The sequence below is a fragment of the Pelecanus crispus genome, chromosome 6 (genome assembly GCF_030463565.1).
Source record: "Pelecanus crispus isolate bPelCri1 chromosome 6, bPelCri1.pri, whole genome shotgun sequence".
Classification (NCBI taxonomy): Eukaryota; Metazoa; Chordata; class Aves; order Pelecaniformes; family Pelecanidae; genus Pelecanus; species Pelecanus crispus.
The window spans coordinates 2,473,169-2,493,619 of NC_134648.1; the positions used below are offsets into that span (position 1 = coordinate 2,473,169).

The 20,451-nt window shown below is 67.9% G+C and overlaps 3 protein-coding genes and 3 non-coding genes across 6 annotated transcripts; 3 read left to right on the forward strand and 3 right to left on the reverse strand.

The window, feature by feature from the left end:
* Positions 1–1,621: 1,621 nt before the first annotated feature.
* On the forward strand, positions 1,622–7,346 carry OSBP (oxysterol binding protein). The gene is given in 15 exon segments (XM_075712045.1): positions 1,622–1,932; positions 2,974–3,182; positions 3,919–4,166; positions 4,268–4,466; positions 4,908–5,010; positions 5,094–5,148; positions 5,320–5,451; positions 5,529–5,774; positions 5,855–5,975; positions 6,121–6,224; positions 6,381–6,476; positions 6,564–6,745; positions 6,889–7,112; positions 7,190–7,236; positions 7,238–7,346. Coding segments are annotated over 15 exon segments (2,370 nt in total). The 3' UTR covers positions 7,331–7,346.
* Positions 7,347–8,444: 1,098 nt separating this feature from the next.
* Positions 8,445–8,517, reverse strand: TRNAK-UUU (transfer RNA lysine (anticodon UUU)). Its single transcript has one exon. It is a non-coding gene; the product is annotated as a tRNA-Lys (tRNA).
* Positions 8,518–8,908: 391 nt separating this feature from the next.
* On the reverse strand, positions 8,909–8,994 carry TRNAR-UCU (transfer RNA arginine (anticodon UCU)). Its single transcript is given in 2 exon segments — positions 8,909–8,944; positions 8,958–8,994. It is a non-coding gene; the product is annotated as a tRNA-Arg (tRNA).
* A 1,032-nt stretch (positions 8,995–10,026) lies between these two features.
* On the forward strand, positions 10,027–10,099 carry TRNAV-UAC (transfer RNA valine (anticodon UAC)). Its single transcript has one exon. It is a non-coding gene; the product is annotated as a tRNA-Val (tRNA).
* Positions 10,100–11,996: 1,897 nt separating this feature from the next.
* Positions 11,997–15,714, reverse strand: CABP4 (calcium binding protein 4). The gene is made up of 6 exons (XM_075711753.1): positions 15,472–15,714; positions 14,574–14,604; positions 13,338–13,481; positions 13,128–13,237; positions 12,128–12,275; positions 11,997–12,025 (listed from the first exon to the last, which is right to left on the reverse strand). Exons 1-6 carry the CDS (start codon positions 15,712–15,714, stop codon positions 11,997–11,999), a joined length of 705 nt encoding a protein of 234 aa, XP_075567868.1.
* A 1,829-nt stretch (positions 15,715–17,543) lies between these two features.
* Positions 17,544–20,187, forward strand: GPR152 (G protein-coupled receptor 152). Its single transcript, XM_075712352.1, has 3 exons — positions 17,544–18,477; positions 18,913–19,238; positions 20,134–20,187. The coding sequence occupies exons 1-3, from the start codon at positions 17,544–17,546 to the stop codon at positions 20,185–20,187; spliced, it is 1,314 nt and encodes a 437-aa protein (XP_075568467.1).
* Positions 20,188–20,451: the final 264 nt, after the last annotated feature.

Consider the following 20,451-nt stretch of genomic DNA (forward strand, 5'->3'; position numbering starts at 1 on the left):
CATAGCTGGTGCAGGAGGCGCCTCCCGTCCCCCGCCACGATCCTGCCTGGGGGTGAGGGGAGGGTTTGGCTGCTCCCTGCCCTCCCCCACGAAACGCTGCGTCTCCCTGCTGCACCCAAGCCCCTTCCGCTCCCCCATACCGGCTGCTGCTTCTCCCCACACACACACACACACACACACGCACACTACTGAGGAAGGCGGGCGCCCCGCCGGTCCCGGGAAGGGAGAAGCCCCCTCCTTGCTCCGTCTGCAGGGCGGCAGGGTGCCCTCCCCTCCTTCCCCGGTCCTTCCCCAGCCCCTCCAAGCACTGAGGTTTGGTCCCTGCCCTTCCCCGGCTGCGCACGCAAGCGTGCGTCGCACCTCTTTTGCACACTTGGCCTTTGTCTTCCCGAGAGTCGGCTCCTTCCCTCGGCTCCTTCCCTCGCCCTTCGCTCGCCCGCGCCCCAGGTTCGGTCCCAGCAGCTCCGGAGGCCGAGGGGGGTCGGCTCGGCCATGCCCTTGGCCTTCCTCTCCTCCAAATCCGGGTGGATTCTGCTGTTCTGTTCCTTGGGGAGTGTGGTGGAGGGAGGGGTTAATTTTACTGGTTTGGTTTGTTTTTTTTTTTTCTTGCTTTTAAAAAGAAAAACAAAAAGATTTGCACATAGAGGTATTTTACAACCGGTAACTCCTCCCTGGCATTAACCAGCTCCCTCCCCTCGGCTGCTTCCCGGCCCCCTCCGCCCTCGCCCCCTCATTTTCCTCTGACCGATCAAGTGGAAAGTTCATTTATTATTTTTTTTTTCCCCCTCCTTTTGTGCTTTTTTTTTTTTTTTTTCGTTTGGGTTTGTTTTGGGGTTTTTTTTTTTTTTTTTTGGGCCCCCTTTTTCCCCTTGCCCGGTTTTTGGTTCTGGTTAATGAGAAATAAAATTTCTAAATTTACATTTTTATAGGGTATTGTAAATAAAGATGAATTGTATACTGCCGGGAGCGTGGCCTCTCCTTCTCCGGGGGGCACAGGGGACCGGCACACCCCCCCCCCCCCCCCCACAAAAGGGGCCCCCGGGGCGGAGCAGAACTCGGGCCCCGCCGCCCGCCCCGGGCTTTCAGGGGACCCGGGGGGGCCCTAAGGGGAAGCCCCTGCGGTAACGACCGGTTCCGCCGGGCAGGGCCGCCCCAAGGCTGCCCCGGGAGCGGTTCGGTCCCCGCCGGGGCCGGGCCCTAGGCCTCGCCGCCCCGTCCCGCTCAGAGGTCAGCGCCGGCCCCGGTGACAGGCCAACGTCTCAGCCAATGGCGGCGCGAGCAGCGGGAAGACCCGCCCCCAATCACTGGCGGGATGAGTCACCGCTCCGCCAAGCGCGCCCTGACGTCAGTGACGCGCGGCTCGCCTCTCCTCCGCTCATTGGTCCGCCGCGGAGACAGACGGGCGAGAGGACAAGTGGGGAGGCGAAGGGCGGGGCGCGCAGCCTCACAGCCTTAGCGCAAGCGCGCCAGCAGCCAATGGGAGCGCAGGCTCCGCCCCGCGCGGGCGACGGCACCAATCCGCCTGTCGGGGCGGTGCGCGCGGAAGACGCCGCCGCCAATGAGGCGCGTCAGGGGGCGGGGCGAGTGACGACAGCGCGGCGGGGCGGCGGCGGCGGCGGCGATGGCGGAGCTGCGCTCGGGGGCCGCGGGCCCCGGCCCGGCGGCGGCGGCGCTGCCCGGCCCCATGGCGCTGCCCGCGGCGCCCGGTGCGGCCCCCGCCCTGCCCTCACCGGCGGCGGGCGGTGGGGCGGGCCCAGGCCCGGGGGCGGGCGCGGCGGCGGCGGCGGCAGCGGCGGGGGGCGGCGGTTCCGGGGCGGGCGGCGCCGGGTCCGGTTCGGCCCGTGAGGGCTGGCTCTTCAAGTGGACCAACTACATCAAGGGCTACCAGCGCCGCTGGTTCGTGCTCAGCAACGGCCTCCTCAGCTACTACCGGTACGCTACCGGGGACCCGCCCCGGCCCCGCCGCACCCCCCTCCCGGCAGGCTCCGCTGCCCCCCCTCCCCCCGCCCCCAAATCCCCCCGCCGTGACCTTGGGCCCGGCCCCCTCTCCCCGCCGCCAAGCCCCGGGGCGTGGGGGCTGGTGTGGATGCGTCCCCGAGCCGGTGAGGCCTCGGTGCTGCCCGCGGTCCCCCGGTGCCAGGTGGGGAGGGGACCGGGCTGTCACCTCCCCGCCCGGGCGGAGCGGGCAGCCTGGCCCCGGCGCTGTTCGCGGGGGACCCGCTTGCCTGCCTTGCCGGGGGTCTCGGTGTCCCTCCCCGAGCAGCCCTTCCCCGGTGGCACCGGGGGCCAGGCTGGCGGCGGCGCCGGCCCCTCCCCGCCGTGGCACCGCTTGGTCCCCACGGGGACACCTGAGCCCGGCCGCGGGGGCCCTGCCCCTCCCCGGGCTTCCATTATTCATGGGGCAACTGGAGCCTGCAGGCAGCTGCCAGCTCCGGTTACAGCCCGGGGGGAGGCACCGGCCCCCCGGGCCGGGCTGGGGGTGTCCCAGCCAGCTCCGGTTCCCTCCCTCCCTCTCCCGGCAGACCCGGTGACGTGGAAGGGGTGTGCCGGGCTGGCACGGCCTTGCACCGTTCCGGTGACTCCATCCTTTCTCCCAGGCCGTGCCGGGATGCGGGAGGCACCAAGGGGAGCCCGGTGGGGTCCCCGAGGCTGCTCCTAGGGGCTGCTGGGCCCTGCCTGGGGGGCTGCGGACCCCTCCCTGCGCCCTCCCCTCCGCCCCCCAAAGCAGCGTTGCCAGCTTTGGCCCCGTTCCGGTGCTGGCAGTGAAACCCCATGCCGGCTGCGTGCCCGCCCAGCTTGGCAAAACCGCCCGGGGCCGGAGCCGGTGCCCTATTAATAGTCCAGCCTGCAGGGTGGGGAATGCCAGGCCCCCGCCATGGCCCCCCGAGGGTTCAGCTCCCGCCCGGGCCGGGCTACGGGGCACCTCCTTCCTCCAGCCCCCTGACCGTGCCCCGGCTCTGCCTCCCCGCGCAGGTCCAAGGCGGAGATGCGGCATACCTGCCGCGGCACCATCAACCTGGCCACGGCCAACATCACCGTGGAGGACTCCTGCAATTTCATCATCTCCAACGGCGGAGCCCAAACCTACCACCTGAAGGCCAGCTCGGAGGTGGAACGGCAACGCTGGGTCACCGCCCTGGAGCTGGCCAAGGCCAAAGCTGTCAAGATGCTGGAGGAGTCAGGTACGGCCCGTGCGCTGGGGTGCCTTTCCGGCCCCCAGGTGCCGTTCCATCCCCCCTGGAGCCAAGCAGCACGTGTCAGCCCCCTGCTACGCCTGCGTGGGTCGTGCTCCTTGGGCCCAGGCGCTGTTTTGTCCCTCTACAGAATGTCGCCCCTCGTCCCCTCCCTATTCCCAAGTCCCCTTTGCTCGCTGCTGACCAGAAACGCAACCTGCTTTTCCCTATCCGTCTCCCGTGCCCAGCTGGGGTGCTGCGCAGGGACAGCGTCGCAGCGCGTGGCCTGGGGTGCTGGCAGCCGCTCCCTGAGCGGGATTCAGAAGGGGCGGCTGCAGCCGTCCATGCGTGAGCTCGGCAACGCTGTCCTGCCTGCTGCGGCCGTGCCGGCACGGAGCCGGGTTTCCCTGCTACCTGGCTTGAGGAGCCGCCAGCAGCCTGGCACGCGCTTCCTCGCTAACGTGGCTGCTCGCGCACCAGCAGATCGGCCATCTGCTCCGAGCTGCCACTCCCTGCCACGACATCACCAGCCGGGAGCGCCCCATGAGTGGCCCCCAGCCCCTCAGGGAGCTGGAGGGGGTCTCCTGCTGTGCCCATCCTGGCGGTGCCAGGGTCAGAGCCTGGCATGGCTCAGAGGGCAGATGCTCCCGCTGCTCCCAGCGCGCAGCTTCCCCTTCTTCCCCCGTGTCCTGGGAGGAGAGAGAGGTCCCCACAGGGCCACACTAACGTCCCTTCCCGCTGGCAGATGACTCCGGTGACGAGTCGGTGTCACAGACGGACAAGACGGAGCTGCAGAGCACGCTGCGCACCTTATCCAGCAAGGTGGAGGATCTGAGCACCTGCAACGACCTGATCGCCAAGCACGGCACGGCCCTGCAGCGTTCCCTCAGCGAGCTGGAAACCCTCCGGCTGCCAGCCGAGAGCACCGAGAAGATCAAGCAGGTGAACGAGCGAGCCACCCTCTTCCGCATCACCTCCAACGCCATGATCAACGTGAGTCTGCACCCCATCCCGTGGGGCGGGGTCCCACGGCGGGGATTTGACCCTCCCGCATGCTGACTGTGCGCTGATGGGGCCCCCCTTTCTCCTCACAGGCCTGCCGGGATTTTCTGATGCTGGCCCAGACCCACAGCAAGAAGTGGCAGAAATCGCTGCAGCATGAGCGGGACCAGCGTATCCGGCTGGAGGAGACGCTGGAGCAGCTGGCCAAGCAGCACAACCACCTGGAGAGGGCCTTTCGCGGCGCCACTGTCCTGCCCGCCAGCGCGTCCGGCGCCGGCGGCTCCGTCAAAGGTACTGCCCGCAGCCCCTGCGCCACGTGCTGGGGGCCGGCTGGCGGGGAGCGAGCGGCGGTGGCGCGCGACGGAGCTGATATTGCGGGACGGAGCTAAGGGAAGCCACCAGCACTGTGCCTGGGGTAACCCCCAGCTGCTTCCAGACCCTTCCCTGAGCCAGGATCAGCTTCTGATGCCGAGCAATAGGTCCGTCCAGTCTCTCCCGCACAACCGAGTGGGCTGCGACGCTTACAGTGAGGCAGCTCGCTGCCCTGCGGCACGCAAAACCTGCTCGCTCTGCCCCTGCTCCTCCTAAGCCTTGTCTGCCGGCCCTCGGTCCAGCGTGTGGCCCCTCGTGTGGCTGGTGGTGACGGGGAACCTTCCAGAACCCGCTGGGGGAAATTGGGAGGAACCTTGTACTCGCTGCCTCAACTGCCCTCTTCTCCCTCCCCGTGCCCAGATCCGTGCTGCCCTGCGAAAGGTGACCTGAGCGACGAGGACGATGACAACGAGTTCTTTGACGCCCCAGAGATCATCACCGTGCCAGAGAGCATGGGTCACAAGTGAGTGCCGGGGCACGGGGCTGCCCTCCCACCCCCTGCCCCCTGCTCGGGCCTGATTCTGCCCCTCTCCCCCCCCTCCCCAGGCGCACTGGCAGCAACATCAGCGGCACCAGCAGCGATATCAGCCTGGATGAGCAGGTAGGAGGGATTTTTTTCCGCCAGCGTCCTGTGCCGAGCCGGCTTTTGGAGGAACGGGGCTGCCGGCAGGGGCGGCTGCGAGGCTGGGCTTGGGGTGCCCACGGTTTCCTCCCGCGGAGGGGTGTGGGGGGGGTCACGGCGGCGTTGCGGCAGCCCTCGTCTTGCCCTCAGTACAAGCACCAGGTAGAGGACACCAAGAAGGAGAAGAGAACCCGCATCCCCTACAAACCCAACTACAGCCTCAACCTCTGGAGCATCATGAAAAACTGCATCGGGAAGGAGTTATCCAAGATCCCCATGCCGGTGAGCGGGGACGCAGCCGGCTGGGTGGGTGCAGGGCACCCCAGGACCCGCCTTCTTAACCTCTCGCTCCCCTCCAGGTGAACTTCAACGAGCCCCTGTCCATGCTGCAACGCCTGACGGAGGACCTGGAGTACCACGAGCTGCTCGACCGGGCGGCCAAGTGCGAAAGCTCGCTGGAGCAGCTGTGTTACGTGGCCGCTTTCACTGTCTCGTCCTACTCCACCACCGTCTTCCGCACCAGCAAGCCCTTCAACCCTCTCCTAGGAGAAACCTTTGAGCTGGATCGCTTGGAGGAGAACGGTTACCGCTCCCTCTGCGAGCAGGTACCGCCAACCCCGCTCCTCCGGGCCCACCGGCTCGCTCGGGGTGGCTGGCGCTGACCTCTCCCCTCTCCCGGGGCCAGGTGAGCCATCACCCGCCAGCCGCTGCCCACCACGCCGACTCCAAGCACGGCTGGACGCTTCGCCAGGAAATCAAAATCACCAGCAAGTTCCGAGGCAAATACCTCTCCATCATGCCTCTGGGTGAGCTCCGCGGCACCGGGAAACGCTTTGGGAAGGGAAGGACGTCTGCTGCGCATGGGAGTGGGGTGGGTTTGGGGACCGCTCGAGTTTCCGTGGGCCGGGCAGGCTCCAGGGAACCATTCCCGGCACAGCCTTCCGTCCCCAGGTACCATCCACTGCGTCTTCCACTCTTCCGGCAACCACTACACGTGGAAAAAAGTCACCACCACCGTGCACAACATCATCGTGGGCAAGCTCTGGATAGACCAGGTGGGATGAAAGCCCGGCGACAGCGTTCTCCGCGACCCCTTTGTGCCGCTCCCGTACAGCGGCATGGATCCCCACGTCGCCCCGTGCCTCAGTTTCCCCCGCCACCGGGGAAAGGGCCACGGGCCGGATCTGACTGTCTCCTCCTCCCCTCCACAGTCGGGTGAAATCGAGATCGTCAATCACAAGACAGGCGACAAGTGCAACCTCAAATTCGTTCCTTACAGCTACTTCTCACGGGACGTGGCGAGGAAGGTAGGGGTACAGGGAGGCTGGGCGGGATGCGCTGGGGTGCTCGTGGCTCCTGGGTGTCCTGATTTAGGCTGTCCCCTGTCCTGGCAGGTCACCGGGGAGGTGACAGACCCCGCGGGGAAGGTGCATTTTGTCCTGCTGGGCACCTGGGATGAGAAGATGGACTGCTACAAGGTGACACAGGGCACTGGGGACAACGGAGCAGAGGGGCGGCAGAAGGCCCACGAGGCTGAGGACAGCCGGGTGCTGCTGTGGAAGAGGAACCCGCTCCCGTGAGTAGGGGACACGGAACAAAAGGTGTCCTGGGAGCTGGGAGGGGGCCGGCTCCGAGTCCACGGCGAAGAGCAGGGAAGCGGGGCCAGGCGTGAAGCCCGTCGGCGGCGGGACTGAGCTCCGTTCCCCTTCCCCGGCGCAGGAAATACGCGGAGAACATGTATTATTTTTCGGAGCTGGCGTTAACGCTCAACGCCCCGGAGAACGGCACGGCTCCTACGGATAGCCGCCGGCGCCCCGACCAGCGCTTGATGGAGAACGGTCGCTGGGACGAAGCCAACGCCGAAAAGCAGCGGCTGGAGGAGAAACAACGCATCTCCCGCAAGAGGCGCGAGGCCGAAGCTGCCAGAGCCACTGAGGACGGTAAGGAAGGGGACAAGCGGCCCCCCTCAGCCCGCACCCCACGGCCCTCACCCCCTTTCCCTGTGCCCCCCCCCAGGGACCCCCCTACGACCCCTACAAGCCGCTGTGGTTCGAGCGCAAGAAGGACCCCCGTCACCCAGGAGCTGGCGCACGTCTACAAGGGCGGCTACTGGGAGAGCAAAGAGAAGCAGGACTGGACCTTGTGCCCGGACATTTTTTGAGCCGGCGGGGAGGAGTGGCGGGCAGAGCGGGGGGCAAAGGCCCGGCCGGCTGCCAAGGGAAAGCCGCTACGCCGGGCCGGCACCGCCTGGTGCTCGCCACAACCCCGCCGTCTTGTCTGTCCGTCTGTCTTAACCGCCCGCCTGCCCCCCACGCGTGGCCGGGAGCGCCTGCCGGGGTTGCCTTAGCCGATCCAAACTGACCTTGGGTGCCGGGGGCGAGGAGCAGGAACTGGCACGGGGTGTGGGGGTGTCCCCCCCCTCATCCCCAACCCGCTTCGGGGACAACCAGGGGGGTTCCCCTTCGTCCCCGCCCCGGCGCAGGAGACACCGGTGCCCTGGGTGGCCCCCCGGGGCGGGGGGCACAACCCCCGGGGAGGGCAGGGGCCGGTTCTGCCCGGGTGGTGGGCGCAGCGGGGCGAGCCCGAGGCTGGCCTTGGTCTCTTCCCACCCCCTTTCCCTTATTTTTGTGTTTTTTTTTTTTTCGTTCCGCCCTCCCCAAGCACTCGGGTGCTTTCGGGGTGCCAGCAGCCTGTTCTATCCATGTGTATTATATATAGAAAGGACCGGGGTCCCCTTCTCTCCCTGCCCACGGGGGAGCGGGGGGCACCCAGTTACCCCCAGGCTGGGGTGCCCCGTCCCCCCACCCCCCCCGGGGTGTCCCCCCCCCTCCACGTGCCTTCCCGTAGGATGTTCAGGGCATGGGGGAGGTACTGGATTTTGGGGGGGGGGGGTGTTGTCTCTCCCATCCATCTCCGGGGAGCAGCAGGCCCTTGCACCCCCAAACACTACAGGGGTGGGGAGATGCGCTGCGCGAGGGGGGGGTCTCTGCACCCCCAAAACTGAAAAAAAAAATGGGAGGTGTATGATGCCTTTTTGTTCTTTTTTTTTTTTTGTCTTTTTCATTTTTTTTTTTTTCCTCCTCCCTCCAGGAAAGCAACTAAATTAAAATCTGCCATTGTCCCAGCCCGCCTGCGCCTGCTCTGTGTGTGTGTATGGGGGGGGGAGCGCTGATATCGGGGACCCCCCCCTTGCTCCTGGGACACTGCGGGGGGCTATGGGACCAATCTATGCCCGCAGGGCTCCTGTACCCCCCCAAAAAATATTGGGGTGGCAGCGCCCGAACAGGGACTTGAACCCTGGACCCTCAGATTAAAAGTCTGATGCTCTACCGGCTGAGCTACCCGGGCAGCTCCTGCTGTGGGGGGGCGCCGGGGGGGGGACACGTGCTCCCCAATTTTCCTCTTCTTCCTCCTCCTCCTCATCCTGGCCCCGTGGGCACCTTGGTAGGTGCCCCCCCCACGATGCCACCGTGGGTGCTCAATGCACACCGTGGGTGGCCCCCCCCCCCTCCCCCCCCCCAAGCGCCCCCTGTGGCAGTCTGGGGGTCTGTCCCCCCCCAGCAAAAAAAGGGGGCTGCAGGCTGCCAGAAGTGGGGGTCAAACCCACAAGGGGGGGGGCTGAACTCCAAGGGCTGTGGTCCCACCCACGCTGGCCCACAGCCCCCGGGGCTGTCCTGGGAGGGGTCCCCGTGTCCGTGGGTCGTGTCCGTGTGTCCCCCACCCCCGCAGCAAAAATCAGCGACTCTGGCGGGACTCGAACCCACAACCTTTGAATGGCCGCCCCCCGTTAGAAGTCCAACGCGCTCTCCCTTGCGCCACAGAGCCACCCACGGGACCCCCCCCCCGCCACCCACGGGACCCCCCCGAGACACCCCCCCCCCCCACGGCAGGGGACACCCCACGGGGGTCCCCGGGCCCGGCCCCCGGCCGGGCGCTGCCAGCCCCGGGGCTGAGGGTGGTGGGGAGGGGGACGGGGGTCCCTTCGTGTCCCCCCCGGGGGTCCACTCGTGTCCCCTGGGGTCTCCCGCTGGATTTGGGGGGGTCCCGGGACCACCCCCCCCCCCCCCCCCCCGCGCTGCCAGCCCCGGGGCTGAGGGTGGTGGGGAGGGGGACGGGGGTCCCTTCGTGTCCCCCCCGGGGTCCACTCGTGTCCCCTGGGGTCTCCCGCTGGATTTGGGGGGGTCCCGGGACCACCCCCCCCCCCCCGCGCTGCCAGCCCCCGGGGCTGAGGGTGGTGGGGAGGGGGACGGGGGTCCCTTCGTGTCCCCCCCGGGGTCCACTCGTGTCCCCTGGGGTCTCCCGCTGGATTTGGGGGGGTCCCGGGACCACCCCCCCCCGCGCTGCCAGCCCCGGGGCTGAGGGTGGTGGGGAGGGGGACGGGGGTCCCTTCGTGTCCCCCCCGGGGTCCACTCGTGTCCCCTGGGGTCTCCCGCTGGATTTGGGGGGGTCCCGGGACCACCCCCCCCCCCCGCGCTGCCAGCCCCGGGGCTGAGGGTGGTGGGGAGGGGGACGGGGGTCCCTTCGTGTCCCCCCCGGGGTCCACTCGTGTCCCCTGGGGTCTCCCGCTGGATTTGGGGGGGTCCCGGAACCACCCCCCCCCCCGCGCTGCCAGCCCCGGGGCTGAGGGTGGTGGGGAGGGGGACGGGGGTCCCTTCGTGTCCCCCCCGGGGTCCACTCGTGTCCCCTGGGGTCTCCCGCTGGATTTGGGGGGGTCCCGGGACCACCCCCCCCCCCGCGCTGCCAGCCCCGGGGCTGAGGGTGGTGGGGAGGGGGACGGGGGTCCCTTCGTGTCCCCCCCGGGGTCCACTCGTGTCCCCCCCCTGGATTTGGGGGGGGGGTCACAGGACCCCCGCGGGCGGCTCCATAGTGTAGCGGTGATCACGTCTGCTTTACACGCAGAAGGTCCTGGGTTCGAGCCCCAGTGGAGCCACCGGCCCCACGCGGGTTTTTTTTTGGGGGGTGGGCACGACACCCTCGGCCTCTTCCCAGGGTCCCCTTTTTGCCAGGGGGGTGTCTCCAGCCCGGACACGCGGGTCACGCAGCCGTGGGGAGGGGGTGACACGGGGGGGAGCAGGGCTTGCCCCCCCCCCCCCCCCAGCCGTGCCTGCCCCCACGGCACATGGGCCCACCCCCCCGCCTGCTGATTGGCCAGCTGGCACTGACGGCCCGTGCTTATTGGCCAGCACGGGGCTCTCTGCGGATTGGTTGAGCCGCTGCCCTCCCACGCGCTGATTGGCCAGTTCATTTGGGCAAACCTCACAGAGGGTTGATACCCCGCCCCCCCATACACACACATTAATTGGTGTGCGCTGATTGGACAGACGGTTTGGGGATGCTGATTGGCCGGCTGGTTACAGCGAGGGGGATCATCCAGCCAATGGCAGAGCGCGGGTTGGCAGCCGGTGCCCCGGGCCCTGCCTGTACCCTTGAACCCTGCCTGCACCCCCGGGCCCTGCCTGTACCCTTGCACCCTGCCTGTACCCTTGCACCCTGCCTGCACCCCCGGGCCCTGCCTGTACCCTTGCACCCTGCCTGTACCCTTGCACCCTGCCTGCACCCCCAGGCCCTGCCTGTACCCTTGCACCCTGCCTGTACCCTTGAACCCTGCCTGCACCCCCGGGCCCTGCCTGCACCCCCGGGCCCTGCCTGTACCCCTGAGCCCTGCCTGTACCCCCGGGCCCTGCCTGTACCCTTGAACCCTGCCTGCACCCCCGGGCCCTGCCTGTACCCCCGGGCCCTGCCTGCACCCCCGGGCCCTGCCTGTACCCCTGAGCCCTGCCTGCACCCCCAGGCCCTGCCTGTACCCCCGGGCCCTGCCTGTACCCTTGAACCCTGCCTGTACCCACGGGCCCTGCCTGTACCCCCGAGCCCTGCCTGTACCCCCAGGCCCTGCCTGCACCCCCGGGCCCTGCCTGTACCCCTGAGCCCTGCCTGTACCTTTGAACCCTGCCTGCACCCCCAGGCCCTGCCTGCACCCCTGAGCCCTGCCTGTACCTTTGAACCCTGCCTGCACCCCCAGGCCCTGCCTGCACCCCTGAGCCCTGCCTGCACCCTTGAACCCTGCCTGCACCCCCGGGCCCTGCCTGTACCCCCGAGCCCTGCCTGTACCTGCTGAGCCCTGCCTGTACCCCTGAGCCCTGCCTGTACCTTTGAACCCTGCCTGCACCCCCCAGGCCCTGCCTGCACCCCCAGGCCCTGCCTGTACCCTTGAACCCTGCCTGTACCCCTGAGCCCTGCCTGTACCCCTGGGCCCTGCCTGTACCCCAGCGGGCTCCCCAGGTGCTTTGTGCCTGCAGCAGTGCAGAGCAGGCACCTGGCATGCACCTGCCCGCACCCTGCCCGCACCCTGCCCGCACCCTGCCTGCCCTGCCTTCTCCCCCAGCTCCCCTGCTCTGCCCCCCGCCCAGGGCCGGCTGCGTGGGCCGTGGGGAGGAGCAGCCGCTGTCCCTGTCCCCCGTGGGATGCCCCCCCGCCCCTGGCACTGAGCCTGTGCTGCCTCCCTGGGGTGGCTCAGGGTGGGCAGGGGCTGGGGACGGTCACACCCCACCCCGTGTCCCCTCCCAATGACCGACAGACACCTTCCTCCACTCTGTCCAAGAGGGTTTATTGGGTCCCCCAGCCTCCCCCCCCGGCTCTGCCGCCAGCCCCAGGGGGCTGTTGGGGTCGGGGGTCTCGTGTGTGCCCTGCTCCCAGCCACGGGTTCAGCTCCAGCTGTTCACTCTGAACCCTAATGCTGGCAGAGAGGTTGGGCTGATCGGCTGGGCAGGGAGCGCCTGATAAGGATCGGGGTGGGGGTGAGGCGGGTCCCCTCCTGCCCCGAGGCTTCGTTATCGCGATGACAGCATCATAACGAACTCTGCGGGCCGAGGGAAGAGGGTGTGAGGGGACCTGGGGCTGAGCCACCTTTCGCAGCCCCCGGCCACGTGCCACAGGGGGGCTGCAGGGGAGGCCCCCTCACCGTCGAAGTCCACGCGCCCGTCCCCGTTAAGGTCGACGTCCTGCAGGATCTCGTCCACCTCCTGTGCCTTCAGCTGCTCGCCCAGCAGCGCCGCGATGGCCTCCCGCATCTCCGCGCTGCTGATCTCCCCGTCCCCGTTCACGTCGAACTGCGGCGCCCGCAGGTTGGGGTCACCCTCTCCACCGGCCCCACCACCCTCCCTCCAGGGCCACGGTCACCCCCTGGTCTTCTTGTGGTCACCATCCCCTCCATGCCCGTGGTTACCCCCATGGTAACCATTTCCCTGCAGTCAAGGTCTCCCCGTGGTCTTCCCATGGTCACTGTCCCCTCCATGCCCATGGTAACCCCCATGGTCACCATTTCCCTGCAGTCATGGTCACCCCATGGTCTTCCCATGGTCACTGTCCCCTTCCATGCCCATGGTCACCCCCATGGTCATTGTTTCCCCATGGTCATGGTCTCCCTGTGGTCTTCCCATGGTCACCATCACCTCCATGCCCATGGTCACCCCCATGGTCATCATTTCCCTGTGGTCATGGTCTCTCCGTGGTCTTCCCATGGTCACCGTCACCTCCATGCCCATGGTCACAATTTCCCCGTGGTCATGGTCACCCCATGGTCTTCCCATGGTCGCTGTCCCCTCCATGCCCGTGGTCACCCCCATGGTCACTGTTTCCCCATGGTCATGGTCACCCCGTGGTCTTCCCATGGTCACTGTCCCCTCCATGCCTGTGGTCACCCCCATGGTCACCATTGACCCGTGGTCATGGTCACCCTGTGGTCTTCCCATGGTTGCTGTCCCCTCCATGCCTGTGGTCACCCCCATGGTCACCATTTCCCCGTGATCATGGTCACCCCATGGTCTTCTTGTGGTAACCAACCCCTCCATGCCTGTGGTCACCCCCATGGTCATTGTCCCCCCATGATCTTTCTGTGGTCGCTGTCCCCTCCATGCCTGCGATCACCCCGTGGCCGTGGTCCCCCGTGGCAGTGGCCATACCTCACGGAAGGCGATCTTGAGCTCCCTCACGCCCACCATGTGGGCCGTCTCCTCCCGCAGCTTCGGCCCCATCATCTGCACAAAGTCCTCAAAGTCCACGCGGCCGCCCACTGCACATGGGAAAGGGACAACCTCAGCGCCCCACGTCCCATCCCCTGCCCCCCAGCCTCCCCCCAGGCCTTGCCCCACGGCAGCTGGCCCCACGCTCACTCCTCATCTTGATGTGTTGGGAGATCTCGATGAGCTCCATCTCGGTGGGCATGTATCCCAGGGTGCGCATGCAGGCACCCAGGTCCTTGTAGCTGATGTACCCGTCCTGGTCCGTGTCGAACTCCTTGAAGGCGTCCAGCAGCTCTGCCCACACACGCGGGCACACGTGGGCATGTGGACCCCGTCAGGCATGGGGGGGTCTCCCAGGCACCGAGCCAGCCTGGGTCAGGTGTCCCCCCCCTCGGATGCGGTACCATGGCACGTGGCCCCATGGCACTGCACCCCTTGGAAGAGCCCTCCATGACACATGTCCCCATGGCAAGAGCCCTCCATGACATGTGTCCCCACGGCATTGCATGCCATGGCAGAGCCCTCCATGACATGTGTCCCCATGGCAGACCCCTCCATGACACGTGTCCCCATGGCAAGAGCCCTCCATGGCACGTGGCCCCATGGCATTGCACCCCATGGCAAGGCCCTCCATGACACGTGTCTCCATGGCACTGCACCCCTTGGAAGAGCCCTCCATGACACATGGCGCCATGGCAAGAGCCCTCCATGCCACATGTCCCCATGGCACCACGCCCCATGGCAGAGCCCTCCATGACACGTGTCCCCATGGCAAGAGCCCTCCATGACATGTGGTCCCCGTGGCACTGCACCCCATGGCAAGGCCCTCCATGACACGTGTCTCCATGGCACTGCGCCCCTTGGAAGAGCCCTCCATGACACATGTCCCCATGGCAGAGCCCTCCATGACACATGGCGCCATGGCAAGAGCCCTCCATACCACATGTCCCCGTGGCACCACGCCCCATGGCAGACCCCTCCATGACATGTGTCCCCATGGCAGAACCCTCCATGACATGTGTACCCATGGCAAGAGCCCTCCATGACATGTGGGCCCCATGGCATTGCGCTCCATGGCAGAGCCCTCCATGACATGTGTCCCCCATGGTAAGAGCCCTCCATGACACGTGGCCCCATGGCATTGCACCCCATGGCAAGGCCCTCCATGACACGTGTCCCCATGGCAAGAGCCCTCCATGGCACGTGGCGCCATGGCATTGCACCCCATGGCAAGGCCCTCCATGACACGTGTCCCCATGGCAAGAGCCCTCCATGACACATATTCCCATGGCACCACGCCCCATGGCAGAGTTGTCCATGGCACGTGTCCCCCATCCCCACAGACCACCCCAGCCCGCCATGCCCCCCCGTGTCCCCCCAGCTCACCATCCAGCTCCTCTGGTGACAGCTCCCGCTCCTGGGCCAGGCACACATGGGGTGGGGACAGAATCAGCCCCAGCTCAGCCCCACACCCCCCCGCCCAGCAAACCGCAGTGTCACCTTCGTTAAGCGTGGGCCAAAATTAACTCCAGCGGGAGGGATTAGAGGGATTGGAGGCAAAGCCCTGCCCTGCCCCGTGCCTGCACCCCCAGCCCGCCCGGCCCCCCAGGCCCCCTTCTCCCACCGCCCACCCTGGGGCTGCCCCAGTCTGGGACCCCCCAAGCTCCCAGCAGGATTTGCCCAGCACCCATGGGTGCTGCCAAAGGTGAGCCATAGTCCCGGAGGTCTCCTTCCCAGGGTATCACGCTGGGTGTCCCCTCCATCCCTGGGGTCCTGGAGCGTCTCCTCCTCCATCCCCAGCATCCCAGAATATCCCCAGCACCATCCCCACTGCCTCCCATGTCCCCTCCATCCCCATGGTTCCAGAGCATCCCTGACCCTGTCCCCAATGCCCCATGTCCCCTCCATCCCCATGGTTCCAGAGCATCCCTGACCCTGTCCCCAATGCCCCATGTCCCCTCCATCCCCATGGTTCCAGAGCATCCCTGACCCTGTCCCCAATGCCCCATGTCCCCTCCATCCCCATGGTTCCAGGGCATCCCTGACCCTGTCCCCAATGCCCCATGTCCCCTCCATCCCCCGGGGGTCCCAGACCATCCCCAAACCTCACCCCTATGCCCCCATGTCCCCTCCATCCGCAGGGTCCTGGACTGTCCCCGTCCCCATCCCCAGTGCCTCATTTTTCCCTCCATCCCCAGGGGTCCGGAGCATCCCCAACCTCATCCCCATATCCCCTCCATCCCCAAATGTCCCCCGCCCCATCCCCTGCCTGGCCATCCCCCACCTTGCCGAAGACGGTGTTGAGGAAGGGGTAGTAGGTCTTGGTGGCAGCAGCATGGGGGTCCCCAGGGACCTTCTTGCCATTCTTCTGCCCGTGGCTGCCGTGCCGGGACTCGGAGCTCTTGGTGCCCGGGGAGCCACCGTCCTCGGGGCCTTTGGGGGTTTTCTCGCCCTCCTCCCTGCTTTTCCCCTTGCACGGGGCCTCCGTGTTTTTGGGGGTCCCTTTGTCCCCCCGGGTGCGTGGCATGGGGCCGGGGCCGGGTGGGCAGGCGGGCAGGCGGGCAGAGAGCGGGACCCCGGGGTGGCCGAGCCTTAAGAAGGCGGGAGGGAAATCAAATCCTCTTACCATGGGCCCCCCCGCGTGGGCTCCCGCGCCCAGGGCAGGGCAAAGCCAATTAGCGGTGATTAGCGGCGGGAAACGGCCACCGGCCACCGCCACCCTCCACGGCCTCACGCCGGGGCAGAGCCACGCGGCCACGGCACCCCCGGCCACCACTCGTGTCCCCGGCAACAACCCACGTCCCCTGCATCAACCCACATCCCCAACACTGACACCCACGGCCACCACCCGTGTCCCCCGTGATACCAACCCACGTCCCCAGCACCAACCCACGTCCCCAGTGCTCTCACCCCATGGCCACCACCCATGTCCCCCACAATACCAACCTATGTCCCCAGCATTGACACCCATGGCCACCACCCGTGTCTGGATGATCTTAAAGGTTTTTTCCAACCTAAACGATTCTATGACACCCACAGCCACCACCCGTAACCCTGTCATACCAACCCATGTCCCCAGCGCTGACACCCACGGCCATCACCCGTGCCCCTAGCACCAACCCACGTCCCCAGCACCAACCCACGTCCCCAGCACTGACACCCACGGCCACCACCAGTGTCCCTTGCACCAACCCACATCCCCAGCACCCACCCATGTCCCCAGTGCTCTCACCCCATGGCCACCACCCGTGTCCCTTGCACCAACCCACATCCCCAGCACCAACCCACGTCCCCAGCACTGACACCCGCAGCCACCACCCATGTCCCCAGCCCAGACACCCATCCCCCCAGCAGGGACGTGCCAAGTGTGGATGCCGCGGCGGGCGCAGGCCCCCGGCCCCCCCATAACCCTGCGATACCATCGGCCTGGCTCAGCAGCGGCAGGGCAGGCGGCAGCAGGAAGCCAGCGGGTGACAGAGAGATGCCATCGCGGGACCGCGGCTGCACCGGCCCCTGCACGTGCCCGCTGGCACGGCCACGGCGCCCGTGTCCCCCACGCCCCCACCCACGGGGGGTCCCTGCTACCCCGCGACCTCCAACCTGATGCTTCGCGGGGGCCAGCGCTGGGTGGCCGTGGGTCAGAAGGGGGTCCTGCCACACGGGTGCCCCCCCTGCCCCACGCCACTGTCCCGGAGCACTGATAGCGGGGCCCCTTCCGCTCTGCCTGCAGCGGCTGCCCTGCCCGATAATGGGCAGCGGGCTCCCCACAAGCCCCCCACACCGATGGGTGGGGAAACTGAGGCAGGGCTGGGGCCACCCCACCCTGGCCCCCCCCCAAACGCAGGGCCAATGCCAGGGGGGGTGTTTGAGAGATTTGGGGGGGGTCACTGCCGGGAGGGGGGGGGGGGAATAGTGGGTGGAGCTTCAAAACTGCAGCCCCTCCCACCTGCTCCCACATATAGGGCACCCTGCAGCTGGGTGCCCCCCACCCGCCGCCTCCAGCTGGGCTCTCCCCACCATTAAGGTAGGTCCTACAGTATTTACTGCCCTGGACCACCGCAGCAGAGGGGCTGGTGGGGTATCCCCAGGCTTGGCTGGGGCATGAGGGACTCGGTGGGCACAGGGTGGCACGGTGGGGGACAAGGGGGGGGGTACCCCAAAATGAGGGTAGGAGAAAACCAGGTTGCGGTGGGTCGGGGGCTCTGGGGTGGGGGACAACGGCGTGGTGCTGCAGGATGGGGTGACATGGGAGGAAGATGGGGGTGACATGGGAGGGGGTGGCACCGGAGGGGGTGACACCCCTTCCCGCAGCCCTGAAAGCCACCCGCGCTGCCCGCAGGGCCAGAGCCCGGGGCGATGGAGCTGTCGAACGCCACGCAGCCCCCCACCCTGTCCCTGCGGTCCCCCGGCACCCTGTCGTGGGACGGGCGGCTGCTGGTGGCCTGCGCGGCGCTGGGGCTGCCTGCCAACGCCTTCACCCTCTGGTTAACCGGCTGGCGCCTGCGGTGCCAGGGCCTGGCCGCCTTCATCTTCAGCCTGGCCGCTTCTGACTTCCTCTTCCTCGCCAACTCGGTCCTGCAGATTTGGTCGGTGGCCCACAGTCACCTGTGGGTGCTGGGCACCCACCTGTGCCGCCTCCACCAGTTTCTCTACGGCTTGGGCTACTACAGCGGGCTCTTCTTGCTGGCGGCCATCAGCCTGGACCGTTGTCTGCTGGTAGCCGCCCCGCTCTGGTACCGGTGCCGGCGGCCGTCCCGTTTACCGGCGATGTTATGCGCGGGCGCCTGGCTGACGGCAAGCGGTTGCAGCGTGCCGGATACGCTGCTGTCGGCGGCGGAGGAGCTGCTGCCCGGTTTGGTGGTGTGCCGGAGCAAGAGGGGGAGCTGGGAGGTGCCGATGCGCTGGTTGGAGGTGGTGGTGGAAGGGTTGCTGCCCTTCGGCGTGGTCGTGGCTTGCCACGGGGCCGCCTTGGTGTTGGCCCGCTGCCGGCGGGGCCAAGGCGCCCGCCCGCCCGCCCACTTCCAGCACATCGTGGTGGCCACGCTGAGCGCCTACATCCTGCTGCATCTGCCCTTCCAGGTCACCCAGCTGCTGCAGCTGGTGGCCCCCAGCCCCCTCGGCCACCTCTTCTACGTGCTGGGGCTGGCCTTCAACCTCAGCAGCTGCCTCAACCCCTGCCTCTACCTGCTGCTGGGCTCCCGCGCCTGCCACCACCTCGCCCGCCTGCTGCGGGCTGTCCTCGCCCACCTGCCGCCCGCCGCCCTCAGACCTGGGCCACCCGCTGCCACCATCACCCCCGGGCCACCCGCCGCCCTCAGACCTGGGCCACCCGCTGCTCTCAGACCTGTGCCACCTGCTGCCACCGTCACCCCTGGGCCACCCACCACCACCATCACCCCCGTGCCACCCACTGCCCTCAGCCCTGAGCCCCCCACTGCCGTCACCCCTGTGCCACCCACCACCATCACCCCTCTGCCACCCACTGTCACCCCTCTGCCACCCACCACCGTCACCCCTGTGCCACCCACCGCTGTCATCCCTGTGCCACCTACCACTGTCACCGCTCTGACACCCACTGCCATCCCCTCTGACCCACCCACCACCCTCAGCCCTGAGCCACCCACTGCCATCACCCCTGTGCCACCCACCACTGTCACCCCTGTGCCACCCACCGCCCTCAGCCCTGAGCCACTCACTGTCACCCCTGTGCCACCCACCGCCATCCCCTCTGACCCACCTACCGCTGTCACCCCTGTGCCACCCACTGCCCTCAGCCCTGTGACACCCACCACTGTCACCCCAGTGCCACCCACTGCCATCCCCTCTGAGCCCCCCACCGCTGTCAGCCCTGTGCCACCCACTGCCATCATTCCTGTGCCACCCACTACCATCCCCTCTGACCCACCTACCACTGTCACCCCTGTGCCACCCACCGCTGTCACCCCAGTGCCACCCACTGCCATCCCCTCTGACCCACCCACCACCATCACCCCTGAGCCCCCCACCGCTCTCCCCCCCCCCGCCGGCCGAGGGGTCCCCACCGGCAGCTCCGTGAGCTGCCTCCCCCGTCCCTGCCCAGCACAGCTGTGGGGTGACACGGGGCCAGGCGTCCCCCGTGTCCCCACTGTGCCCCCGGCTGGGGAGACCCCCACCACATCCTGCCAGACCCCACGTGTGGGCCGAGCCCTGTGGCCACCCACAAAGATGGGGGCTTGGTGGGGCACGGCCACCTGTGGGGACATGGGGCACGGTGTGGTGCTGGCCAGGCTCAGTGGGTGCCACCAGTGCCCGGCCACCGTACAGGGGGAGTGACCCTGCCCACAGGGCGACCATGCCCACGGGTGACACTGCCCCCAGGGTGACCGTGCCCCACGGGGTGACCCTGCCCATGGGACGACCCTGTCCCCGGGGTGACGTGCCCATGAGGTGTCCCTGCCCACAGGTGATCCTGCCCACGGGGCGACCCTGCCCACGGGTGATCATGCCCACAGAGTGACAGTGCCCACGGGGTGACTATGCCCATGGGACGACCCTGTCCCCAGGGTGACCGTGCCCATGAGGTGGCCCTGCCCACGGGTGACACTGCCCACAGAGTGACTGTGCCCACGGGTGACCCTGCCCATGGAACAACCCTGTCCACGGGGAGACCGTGCCCATGGGGTGTCCCTGCCCACGGGTGACCCTGCCCACGGGGCTACCGTGCCCACAGGGTGACCCTGCCCACGGGGCTACCATGCCCCACGGGTGACCCTGCCCTATGGAGTGACCCTGCCCCCGGGTGACCCTGCCCACGGGTGACCGTGCCCCACGGGTGACCCTGCCCTATGGAGTGACCCTGCCCCCGGGTGACCCTGCCCCACGGGTGACCCTGTCCTATGGAGTGACCCTGCCCCTGGGTGACCCTGCCCCCGGGTGACCCTGCCCCACGGGGTGACCCTGCCCCCAGGTGACCCTGCCCTATGGAGTGACCCTGCCCCCGGGTGACCCTGCCCACGGGTGACCCTGCCCTATGGAGTGACCCTGCCCACGGGTGACCCTGCCCCACGGGGTGACCCTGCCCTATGGAGTGACCGTGCCCCCGGGTGACCCTGTCCTATGGAGTGACCCTGCCCCCGGGTGACCCTGCCCACGGGTGACCCTGTCCTATGGAGTGACCCTGCCCCCGGGTGACCCTGCCCACGGGTGACCCTGCCCTATGGAGTGACCGTGCCCCCGGGTGACCCTGTCCTATGGAGTGACCCTGCCCCCGGCTGACCCTGCCCTA

Coding starts and splice junctions, on each gene's coding strand:
- CABP4 (XM_075711753.1), bottom strand. CDS start 15,714: ATGCCACGCACCCGGGGGGACAAAGGGACCCCCAAAAACACGGAGGCC. Junction 13,238..13,337: donor CCAACACATCAAGATGAGGA/GTGAGCGTGGGG, acceptor TCCCATGTGCAG/TGGGCGGCCGCGTGGACTTT. Junction 12,026..12,127: donor CGGGCGCGTGGACTTCGACG/GTGAGGGGGCCT, acceptor CTCGGCCCGCAG/AGTTCGTTATGATGCTGTCA.
- GPR152 (XM_075712352.1), top strand. CDS start 17,544: ATGGAGCTGTCGAACGCCACGCAGCCCCCCACCCTGTCCCTGCGGTCC. Junction 18,478..18,912: donor TGGGCCACCCGCTGCCACCA/TCACCCCCGGGC, acceptor CCACCGCCATCC/CCTCTGACCCACCTACCGCT. Junction 19,239..20,133: donor GGGTCCCCACCGGCAGCTCC/GTGAGCTGCCTC, acceptor CCCTGCCCCCAG/GTGACCCTGCCCTATGGAGT.